The sequence below is a fragment of the Capra hircus genome, chromosome 14 (genome assembly GCF_001704415.2).
Source record: "Capra hircus breed San Clemente chromosome 14, ASM170441v1, whole genome shotgun sequence".
Classification (NCBI taxonomy): domain Eukaryota; kingdom Metazoa; phylum Chordata; class Mammalia; order Artiodactyla; family Bovidae; genus Capra; species Capra hircus.
Window position 1 is genome coordinate 45,048,408 of NC_030821.1, and position 12,599 is coordinate 45,061,006.

The 12,599-nt window shown below is 38.1% G+C and overlaps 1 protein-coding gene across 15 annotated transcripts in view; it reads left to right on the top strand.

The window, feature by feature from the left end:
* STAU2 (staufen double-stranded RNA binding protein 2) overlaps positions 1-12,599 on the top strand; it is a 313,509-nt gene that overhangs the window by 6,796 nt on the left and 294,114 nt on the right. For 8 of the 15 annotated variants that reach the window (XM_018058416.1, XM_018058411.1, XM_018058410.1 and 5 more), the window contains exon 2: positions 709-774. The exons of 2 other annotated variants lie outside the window; for them this stretch is intronic. In XM_018058416.1, the coding sequence (XP_017913905.1) occupies positions 757-774 (18 nt within the window). In that variant the 5' untranslated portion in view covers positions 709-756. Of the gene's footprint in view, positions 1-708; positions 775-3,279; positions 3,335-12,599 lie in introns of all 15 variants that reach the window. 5 more of the 15 variants (XM_018058401.1, XM_018058404.1, XM_018058407.1 and 2 more) reach the window with 1 other exon arrangement.

Here is a 12,599-nt window from a genome sequence, read left to right on the forward strand (position 1 = left end):
TGAAAATAATACAGCCATCGCAAGGAGGTCAGACCCATAAGGAAACAAATCCAAATGTAAGAATGGGATGTGTCACAGTGGTGATTTTCTTTTTGAAAATGTTATATAAAATTTTAATATGCATGCAGTGTTTTGGTAATGATATTAAAGCCAGAAACAGGAAAAAACAAAACTAGGTAGCCTTACCCATGTGCTCTTTTCCATTCCACCGAAGAGAGTATGTATGTTACATCTTTAGGCTTAATTTATCTTATAGAGGATGGGAACAAAGCTGTTTAAAACCTTACTGGAGCAAGGGAAGTATATATTCAATACTAATCTGAAACTTTTAGATTGTTTTTACAGCTTCACTTTTGCTGAAATTGTTGTAGAACTCTAGAACCAGAAGAGACTTTGTTCAGCCTAGATCTGCTCCATCCAGTATGGTAGCTACTCGCCACGTGTGTGGTTGTTTAAATAACATTAAAGGACGTTTAAAATTTGCTTTCTCATTTGTTTTAGCCACATTTCGAATGTTCAGTAGCCACATGTGGCTACCAGTTTGGACAGTGAAGATCTAGAATATGTTTATCATCGTAGAAAGTTCTACGCTGATCTAGATCTGCTCCATTGTATATTTGGTTTTTGGTCACGAACATGTGTTTAAAGTGCTAATCATTGTGATCACCAACTAAGTTGAACTTTTATTTCTTCATTTTCGTTTTCTAGTTTTTGGAGCCGTGAGGGATACAGCACTTTGGTCAATATTGTTTTAACATGCTTCAGATAAATCAGGTGAGTTTGTGTTAAGGCATGTCACTCTTATATGGTGCTTGGGCCATAAATCGCAGAGCATTTTAACTCAGCTTTCTTATAACCGCAACCTGACCACTAGTTTATAGAGCAATTACATACTACATCTTTGTCATAGGAAGGCTGCAGGGCAGGTTGTATAAGAATTATAGCAATAGTCCTGAATGCTGGTAGATTTTGAGTGCTAACAGCAGAAGGTTCATCTGTTCTTTCTGATGTCACATCCCTCCAGGACTTGGTATATTCAGGAGTCATGATCTAGCTTCAGTAGGTGGCAGTTCACAGACTGGAAGCACTTCTAGTGACAAATCTTGTGAAGTAGTTGTATCAGTGCTTTAAAAAAAGATTCCTTTTTCTGTGGGTGCTGGAGAAGGCTAAAAGGAAGTGCTCTGCTAAATAAACTGTAGCATATAATGGCTTATACTCACTGTAAGAAATAGTTTTCTTAGGTCTTGGCATTTCTCCAAGAACTTTATACATTTAATCTTACCCTTTCTGAACAAAAAAGGGTATTGTATCATAACTGTAATTTTAGAAAATTACTTTATTTCACATTTGCAAATCAAGAGAGGAGTAATTAATTTCACTGCAAGAAGAAATTACATTTTTTTGTGATTAGCAGGAGTAATACATGACCTCCCTGCTAATCCATGAAGTTCACCTTGCCTAAGAAATCTCCAGTTCCTCTGCCTCATGTACCATTTCTGAGTCAATGACTTCTAAGTTTATACCTCATCGAGACCTCTTTTCTGAGCTTCAGACTGAGGGAGCAGTTATCAACTTGATCTCCTAGCTTGGATATCTTTATGCTCTGCATCTCAGACTTAGTGTGTACCTAGGAAACAGTCTAAATGCTTCAGTGAAACTAGGCTCTTCCAGGTCCTAGATTAAGCATGGTTGTTCCTGCTTTACCTCTCCGTGGACCTCTTCTCATTCCCCCCCCACCCACCTCTTGCCCTGTGCTTGGTTCAGTCGACTCACAGGCCTGGGATGTGCTCTCATAACACCCTCCCCATTTATTTAATGATGCTCTGACATTTGAAATTCTGTTCAAATAGGTAATGTTAATTAACATCTGTCTTCCTTGTTCCTTTGTTTACTGCTGAATCCCCAGGTCCTAGAGTAGTTCCTGTTGTCTGTGATATTTGCGTATTTGCTGGATGAGTGGGTGAATGGTGCTAGGGCTGTCACTGAAGCAGGGAGGTCTCCATTCTTGTCAACAGTAACCTCAGTTGTGTTGTAAGTTTTGATATTGTATGGTGCTGCTTCACGCAGATGCCATTAATGTAAATCCCTCCTTTATGCAAAGCTGATCTTTGATTTTCTCCTTGAATTAGGCAGTTTTCTTGTGTAGCAAATACTGCTTTCCTCAAAGACGTTCCTCACACAGGCTAAAGGGAATGTACTGTGCTTAGTGCTTCCTGTGCCTTCAGGGTTGCTGTCAGGTCCCACTGGCTGCGTTGACCGCGCTTTACGGGATGTGACTTACAAACTGCGCTGTAGGTGTGAAGTTCCCCCTAAGTGACTGTGTGGATACCTGCTGTTAATTATATGGGTACACTAATTCTACCATAGACAGATAGAAATTATCATTTGTTTTATGTCAGACCACATCATTGAAAATTATGGTTTATGGATCAGTCCTAATGAGGATTTACTAACCCTCAGAGCTGCTGGCCATGTTGAACCAGGCCTTGCAGACAAAAACTAGGCAACATTCTGCATGGCCACAGCAGTTCCCTGCACTTTGGCTAGAAATCGTCCACAGTGCCAGGAGATAGACATGCTTTGCTTGTAACAAATAAGTATTTCTCAGCTTGCTTCAGGACCCTCTCTTGTTATTGATTAAGTTTTATCCTCCCAAACTGTTCAAGTCTGAGAGGAAAAACTAAGCTAATTTGGAATAGTAGAAGTTATAGAGAACACTTCCTCTTTGGCCAAACCTAAAGTCACATTGAATTTTTAAGCTTACAAGATTTTTATGTTTTGTTATTTTTATGGTGATTGTTTTATCATTACAGAGAGAGTTCTCAAGATAAATGTGAAAAGGCATGAAAAGGTGATTGAAGCTGACATTTTGCAGCAGTTGAGATTTTTCACTTTGTGATTTTCAGTATTATCTTTAGGATTAGTAGATAAATTTTTATTCGGGAGGTGTTTTGTTTCTTAAAATGCCTGATTAGTACTAGCAAATTATTCCATATGTGTTCCTAGAACTAATTAAAAACTAGAGTATTGAATACTGAGATACTTGGTATCCTCTTTGATATTGTCTTTAGCTGACATTATTACTAAGTAACATAGGAATGTACCATGTCCTGCTGCCATAATGATACTTCCGCCTTTAAATTGTTCTTCACCTTTTTACTTTCACCTTTTAAAAGTGTGTGTTCTCATCCATGTACAACTCATGCAGAAAAATTAGGTGGTATAGATATGTAAAAAGGAAAAAAAAAAATCACCAGTAATTCCATTATTCTTTTACAGAAATAATCACTGCTAACATTTTGGGGTGTATACTTCTAAATTTTTTTCTATGCAGGTATGTTTTTTTGTGAATATATATTATATTTTAAAACTGGGATTATGTAATACATAATACTCTGAAGTGATTTAATCCATAGTTTGAAAGTACTAAAATTTATTTAATCAAATCCTTATTGTCGGACAGATTTTGCATTATAGCTAATGCCACCATGAGTATTTTTTTATATATACCTGTATTCCTTTGTCCATTATTTTCTTGTAATTAATTATTAGGAATGGAAATACTATTCAAAGGAATATGCAGATTTTAAAGATATTTCATGCATAAATACCAAAAATACAAAATTATATCTATTAGAAGTTTATCAGAATGCCTGTTTCCTTATTTCTGTGACAAATTTTCCATCTCTGTCAATCTGTCTGACAAAAAGTGATATTTTAATTTTAATTTCTATGATTTGCTTATATTCTTCTGTGTTTTGGCTTTTGTGAATTGCTTATATGTTTTCACTGGCATCTTTATCTTTTTATTTGTAAAAATCCTTTGGATTATATTCCCTTCAGAATTTTCTAAGTTAGTCATTAGTTTGTTTTTTTTCATTCATTCAACAAATAACTAATGGTAACCTGTGTTTCCAGCATACTGTACTAAGAGTTTGGATCTTTCTTCCTGATGATTAGTTACTAGCCCTTACCCCATGGACATAGGAGCCTGGTAGGCTGCGGTCCATGGGGTTGCGAAGAGTTGGACACGACTGAGCAACTTCCCTTTCACTTTTCACTTTCATGCATTGGAGAAGGAAATGGCAACCCACTCTAATGTTCTTGCAGAGTGAGAATCCCAGGGACGGGGGAGCCTGATGGGCTGCTGTCTATGGGGTCACACAGAGTTGGACACGACTGAAGTGACTTAGCAGCAGCAGGGCTTCCTGGTGGCTCAGATGGTAAAGAATCTGCCTGCAATGCAGGAGACCCAGGTTTGATCTGTGGGTTGGGAAGATCCCCTAGAGAAGGACATGGCAACACACTCCCATTTTCTTGCCTGGAGAATTCCATGGACAGAGGAGCCTGGTCAGCTATAGTCCATGGGATTGAGAAGAATCGGACACAACTGAGTGACTAACACTTTTACTTTGAGGGGAAGGAAATAATTTCAACATTAAGCTGCAGCAAATATAAATTGAGAAGCCACATGTGCTGTGAAATGATACTTGAAAACTAGTGACCGAAATAGGGCAAATGTTTTCTGATTAGTTGGTGAGGCACACTTGACTGGGCAGTGTGTCCCAAGGGGTTGGGAAGTCTGTGTTAGTCAGCTGTAGCATTGGGAGAGCCCAGCAGCAGGGATTTAATAGAAGTCTAAAGTGGTGATTCCTTCTAAAGAGGTTTGGTAGTTGCTGTTGGGAACATGGAAGCTAAGGGGAAGCTTTAAGACCTGATTCACGTGAAGTAGGAGAATAGGGAGGACAAAATAGAGTTTCAGTGCCAGAAAAGTAGAGAATCCTATAGAACAAGAGGGAGCCAGGTATTATATAGAAAGAATAAAGTTGTATCAAGGTATACTGTAAAGTGTAAAGCCAGGGTTTGGTCATTAAGAAACAAAAGGTCAAAAGTTTAAGGGATAATGATAGTATCCCACAGGTCTGTTGTGAGGAATAATTGGGATAACAAAGGCCAGATGCTTAGCCTTGGTCCTAGTACTCTTGTTAACTTCTGTTAAAATTACTATGACTGGTATTGTTGCTATTGTTGCTCTGGAGATTGTTGAGAAAGGAGGGCAGATGTTTAAGTTGGTCATTAGAGTAAGTAATTGTTTGGGGGAGTGAAGCACTTGAATGTTTCTCAAGGCAGGTCAGCTACAAGTGCGCTCCTCTTTCTTACCATATGCCCCAGAACTGTCCTTTTCACTTAAAAGCTGCTGGTACTTACTCTTAGTTATTTTTCTTTAAAGTCTGGCTTTGGAGTAGGGTCTACAATCTGCCCATCCCTTTTTAAAGTCATAGGATGCAGTTTACAATTAGGGGATTAAAAAAAGTAGTAATCACAGGGAGGTTAAAATGTTTAAGGAGGATTTTGGCTTTCTGCCGTGCTGACATAACAGGATTAGTCCTCTGGATAGCCAGCTTCCGAGGTAGCCCCCAGTGGTCTCTGCCACCCTTGGGTTAACGCTCTGTCAGGTCTGGCCAGTAGAATGTGGTGGAAGTGATGGATCGTTTCCAAGGGTGGGTTATAAAAGACATTGTGGAAGACTTCCCTGGCAGCCCAGAAGATTGTGCTTCCTCAGAGGGGGCACAGGTTCAGTTCCTGGTAGGAAACTAAGATCCTACATGCTGCGGAGTGTGGCCCCCCAGAAGAAAAAAAGCTTCTCTTCTCTCTCCCTCTGTGTCACCCTGCATTGCTCACTCTGAGAGTAGTTAGCTGCCACGTTGTGAATAGCTCACTGGAGAGGCCCACATGGTGAGAAATTGAGGTCTCCTGCCAACAGCTAACAAGGACTGAAACCTTTCGCTTACATTGTGTGACTGAGCCTTCTTGGAAGCAGGTCTTCTAGCCCTTGTGAAGCTTCCACCCCAGAGACTGCTGGCCCACCAGCGTCTTGACTGCAGCACCATGAGAGATTCTGATCTAGAACCACTAAGCCAAGCTTGTCCTTGATTGCTGAACCTTAGAAAGTAGATTTAAAAAATGCTTATTTTTTAAGCCACTAAGTTGAGGGTAATTTGTTATGCAGCAATAATATACTCTTTCTGCTTAAAAACTTGAGAGCATATGTGTGTGTGTGTGTGTGTGTGTGTGTATGTGAACAATGGTTTTTAGACATTGGAATGCAGGTAGCAACAGACTGTGATCCCTGAGAGAAGAGAAACAAATCGAAGTAAGCCCTTCGATTGCAGTAGTTTATGACAGAGCCTAGAGGTTGTTTGCATGCTGCAGTAGGAGGAGGAGGAATCAAAACAGAACCACATTTTGCTGGGATTAGGAAACAAAGTTAAGAGTTTGGGACGGCCCAGGTGGTTAGAATTGTAGGTCAGAGTACCAGAGGAAGGGAGCTGTGGGGGAGGTGGCAGATATATAATTAAGAGTGCACTTAAGCATATATGCATTCTAGAGTGCTTCAGAGGGTTCTTCTTGAGCCTTTGGCTCAGTTCTGATCTGTAGATGCATGACAAGACCATATCAAAGTCAGCGAAAGAAGTACTGGAGAGTAGTAAGAAAAGAATTTCTGGAGCCCACACGAGGCTGGCAATAGTCTGTGTTTCCACTGTCTAGTTTATAAAGACCTTGTAATACATAGGGTATTGGAAAGTCTTTGGAAGACTCCAGGTGATCCCAAATAATTTAACTGTGCACCACAACAAAGTCCAAAGCTATACAGAGGAATGCCGCACAATCCAGAACCTAACATGTAAAATTCACAATGTTTGTCATCCAAAATTAAAATGCTTGCCTCACCTTGAATAAGGGACAAAACATCTAGACAGAAGATCACTAAGGACACAGAGGATTTGATCGGCACTATAAACTAATTAGACCTAATGGACATATAAAAAGCATTCAGCAACATCAGGATATAGATTCTTACCAAGTGCACATAAAGCATTCTCCAGGAATAGGCCATGTGTTAGGTCACAAAACAAACTTCAGTATGTTTTGAAAGATTGAAACCATACAGAGTATCTTCTCTGGTCACAGTGGAATAAGGCTAGAAATCAATGATAGAAAGAATACAAAAAAAAAATCACAAATATGTGGAAATTAAACAACATACTCTTATTAAACAGCCAACAGATCAAAGGAGAAATCATAGGATAAATAGGCAAATAATTAAAGACAAATGAAGGCTGTATATTATCACCCTGCTCATTTAACGTATATGCAGAGTACATCATGTGAAATGCCAGGCCAGATGAAGCACAAGCTAGAATCAAGATTGCTGGGAGAAATCATCAATAACCTCAGATATGCAGATAATACCACCCTAATGGTAGAAAGCAAAAAGCCACTAAAGAGCCTCTTGATGAAGGTGAAAGAGGAGAGTGAAAAAGCTGGCTTCAGACTCAGCATGCAAAACACTAGGATCATGATGTCCAGTCTCATCACTTCATGGCAAACAGATGGGGAAAAATGGAAACAGTGATAGACTTTATTTTATTGGGCTCCAAAATCACTGCGGACAGTATCTGCAGCCGTGATATTAAAAGACACTTGCTCCTTGGAAGAAAAGCTATGACAAATATATACAGTGTATTAAAAATCAGTGACATCACTTTGCTGACAGAGGTCCATATAGTCAAAGCTATGGTTTTTCCAGTAGTCATGTACGGATGTGAGAGTTTGACCATGAAGAAGGCTGAGGTGCTGAAGAACTGATGTTTTTGGACTGTGGTACTGGGCAAGACTCTTGAGAGTCCCTTGGACAACAAGGAGATCAAACGAGTCAATCCTGAAGGAAATCAACCCTGAATATTCATTGGAAAGACTGATGCTGAAGCTCCAATACTTTGACCGCCTGATGTGAAGAGCCAATGCATTGGAAAAGACCCTGATGCTGGGAAAGATTGAGGGCAGGAGGAGAAGAGAGCGACAAAGGATGAGATGGCTGGATGGCATCACTGTTTCAATGGACATGAGTTTGAGCTAACTCTGGGAGAGAGTGACAGAGAAGTCTGGTGTCATGCAGTCCATAGGGTTGCAAAGAGTTGGATATGACTGAACGCCTGAACAACAAAGACAAATGAAAATAAAAATACAGTGTACTATAACTTATGGGCTTCGGTAAAAGCAGTGCTCAGTGGGAAATTTATAGCAGTAAACACCTACATTTAAAAAGGACAATCTCAAACAAATAACCTAACTTTTCACTTTAAGAAAACCAGAAAAAGAGTAAATTAATCCAAAGCTAGCTGAAGAAAGAAAATAATAAAGATTAAAGTAGAGATAAAATAGAGAATGGAAAGCAGTATAGAGAATCACTAAAACTAAAAGTTGGTTCTTTGCAAAGATCAACTAAACTGACAAGCTGGACTGACAAAAAGAGCAAAGATGCATATAACTAAAATCAGAAATGAAAGTGGGGGGGACATTACCATGACCTTAAAGAAGTAAAAGAATTATTAGAGAGTACTATGGCTTATAGTACAGTTGTATGCCAACAAATTGGATAACCTACATGAAATGGACAGATTTCTAGAAACACAGATTACCAAAACAGACTCAAGAAGAAATAGAAAATTTCAACAGACCTATTAGAAGTAAACAGATTGAATCAGTTTTTTTTTTTAATCCCTCCCAAAGAGAAGTCCAGAACCAGATGGCTTCACTAATGAATTCTACCAAACATCTAAAGAAGAATTAACACCAGTCCTTCTCAGACTTTTCCAGAACATAGGAGAGAAGGGAATACATCCTAATTGATTCTATAAAACCAGTATTACTCTGATATCAAAGCCAAAACAAAGGCACCATGAGGAAGAAAAAACTGCAAATCAGTATTCCTTATGAATATAGGTGGAAAAGTCCTCAACAAAATGCTAAGAAATGAAATCCAACAATATATTTAAAGGATTGTATACCACAGCCAAGTGGAATTTACTCTAGGAATGCAAGAGTGGTTCAACATAGGAAATTCAAGCAATATAATCCACTACATTAATAGACAATGGAAGCCCACACCACACACAGATGATCACTTGATAAAAAAAAAAAAGAAAGCACTTGATAAAATTCAATACCTGTTCATAATAGAAACATGCAAAAACTAGGAATAGAGGGGCACTTCTTCAACATGGTAAAGGGCATTTATGGAAAACTCACAGGTAGCATCCAATTTAATGGTAAAAAGACTAAAAAGTTCTTATATTTAGGAACAAGGCAAGGATGCCTGTTCTTACTACTGGTTCAGCATTGTACTGGAAGTAATTGCCAGAGTAACTAGACATGAAAAAGAAATAAAAGACATCCAAATCTGGAAGGAAGAAGTAAAACCATTTCTATTTGCGGATGACATGTGCCATGTATATAGAAAATCCCAAAGAGTCTATGAATACAAAGGAAAAAAACAGAGCTAACGAATTCAGAAAAGCTGCAGTACAAGATGATACAAAATACAGTTCTGTTTCTCTATACCAGTAGTGTAGAATCCAAAAAGGAATTTCAGAAAACAGTTCCATTTCTAACAGCATCCAGAAGCATACAGAAATTGGAAGACCTGTACTCTGAAAACTATATAACAGTGTTGAAAGAAATTAAGACTCAAGTAAATGGAAAAATATTTTTTGTTTATGGATTGGAAGACTTAGTATTGTTAAGATGGCAGTACTATGCAAAATTGTCTACATATTCAGTATAAAGTCTGTCAAAATTCCAGTGACCTTTTTTGCAGAACTCTAAAAACTGATCCTCAGTTGCTTATAGAATTGCAGTGGGCCCAAATAGCCAAAACAGTCTTGAAAGAGGACAGAGTTGGACGACTCCTACATACTCCATTTCAAAACATACTGTAAGTCTACAATAATCAAAACTGTGGTTCTGGCATAAGGAAAGAGGACCAATGGAATAGAATTGAGAGGCTAGAAATGAGCTATTACGTATATGACCCACTGATTTTTGACAAGATTGCCCCAAAACACACAGCGCAGGAAAGAATAATATCATCAATAAAAGTTCCAAGACAACTGGATATCTGTATGCAAAAGAATAAACATGGACCCCTATTTCACCCCACATACAAACATTAACTCAAAATGGCAGTGATATAAGAACTATAATTCTTGTAACTCAACAATAAAAAGAAACCCGACTGAAATGGGTAAAGGACTTGAATAAATAGTTCTCCAAAGAAAATGTACAAATGACCAGCATGTATGTGAACAAAAATACTCAGCCTCATTAGTAATTAGGGAAATTCAAGTGAAAACCACCATGAGTATCCTTTCTTGCTCTCTAGGATGGCTGGAATCAGAGAGACCAACAATAACAAGTGTTGGTGGTATTGTGGAGGAAGCAGAACACTTGTACTATACTGGTGGGAATGTAAAGTGTTTTATTTTCTGTAGAAAACAGTTTGGGATTTCTTTAGAGTGTTTAGCATAATATTGCCATGCAATTCCGCTCCTAGATATATACCCCAGAGAATTGAAAACAGTTACTCCAATATATGCACACACATGTTCATATTAACACTATTTATAATAACCAGATGGTATGAGCAGCCCAAATGGGTGGATGAATGGGTAAACAAATTGTGGTACATACACACCATAGAATATTATTTATCTGTAAGAAAAGATGACATACTGATACATGGTATAATGTGATGCTCCTCAAAACCCTTTTGCTAAGTGAAAGGAGTCAAACACTAGAGTCACAAAAAACATTTACATAAAATAGCTAGAATAAGTAAATCTATAGAGACAGAGTGCAGATTGGTGGTTGCCAGGTCCTGGGGGGTAAGGAATAAAGAGGAATAACTGCCTAGTGGGTATGGAGTTCATTTTGGTGTGATAAAAGCATTTTGAAACTAGGTAGAGGTGGTGGTTGCACGACATTGTGGCTGTACTAATGCCCCTGACATCTTCACTTTGCAATGGCTAATTTGATGTTATGTCAGTTTCATTTCTATTAAAAAATTAAAATGCTTGCAAAGAAGCGTGAGAATATAACCCATAACTAGGGTAAAAAAAATTAATCTCTAGAAAGAGACCCAGAAATGACAAAGATTATTGATTCAGCAGACAAAACTGTAAAAATAGTCGCTACTAATAATGCTGTCAGTGTTCAGGAAGGTAGAGGAAAATAGGAAAATGATGAGAATATAAATCAAAGGTATGAGAGTAGACTTAAATGGGGATTCTAGCAATGAAGAATGCAATATCTGAAGTAAAAAATACTTGATGGAATTAATAGCAGACACTAAGAAGAAAAGGTGAGTGAGCTGGAGTATGTAGGGAATAGCAACTAACCAAAATGAAGCGAAGAGCGAAAAGAAAAAAAAATGAACAGAGCGTCTGTGAGCTGTTGGGTAACATCATGCGTCTAAGATAAATTAATCAGATGTTCAGGAGAAGGGAGGGGGAACAGGAAAATATTAGACCAAATAATGACTTTTCCCCTGGAGAAGGAAATGGCAACCCATTCCAGTATTCTTGCCTGGAAAATCGCATGGACTGAGGGAGCCTGGTAGGCTACAGTCCATGGGGTCGCAAAGAGTCGGACACGACTGAGCGATTTCACTTTCACTTTTCAATGACTTTTCCATTAAATATGGAAAAACCCAAACCAACTTTTTGCCAATCCAGTATAAACTTCATAGCTGTGTAAAGCTCAGTGAATCTAGTTTGAAAGAAACAATATTCAAATGACTGAAAATCAGTGATAGTAAAGGGAAATCTTCAAATCAGTCAGGGGGAAAAAAAAAGACATTATATTTAGAGAAATAGAGATAAGGATGACAGAGTTTTTGTTGGAATGTACAAGCCAGAAGAGTCAGGTGACATTTTAAACATACCATAAAATACTTGTCAGCTTTGGATTATGTTCCCTCTGAGAATGTTTTCTGAGAAGAAGTGACTTGTCATACAAAAGAACTTACTACAAAACAGACTCACAGACATAGAAAACAAATTTATGGTTACCAAAGGGAAAGATAGGGGAGGGATGAGTTAGGAGTTTGGAATTAACAGATACACACTACTATGTTTAAAATAGATAAATAACAAGGACCTACTGTATAACACAGGGAACTGTATTCTGTATCTTGTAATAACCTGTAATTGAAAAGAACCTGATGAATAATATGTATATATTTTTTATATATAGCTAAATCACTTTGTTGTACACCCCAAATTAATAGAACATTGTAAATCAGCTATACTTCAGTAACAATATATTCCAGAGGAAATGAAAAAGGAGTGACTCTTGTGTTTAAAAATTTTAAATTACTATAAAATATTCAGTATATAACACAGAACTTAACATTTTAACTATTTTTAAGTCTTGTTGTTATAGAGTTGTTAGGTTGTATCTGACTCTCTTGTGACCCCATGGACTGTAGCTCACCAGACTCCTCTGTCCATGGGATTTCCCAGGCAAGAATACTAGAGTGGGTTGCCATTCCCTTCTCCAGGGGACTTTCCCAACCTGGAAATTGAACTCACATCTCCTACACTGGCAGGTGGATTCTTTACCACTGAGCTACCAGGGAAGCCCATTTTTAAGTGTATAGTGACATTAAGTACAGGAACAGTGTTATGTAACCATCACTGTTATCCATCTGCAGAAATTTTGATACTCCCAAACTGAAACTCTAGACCCATTAAAAC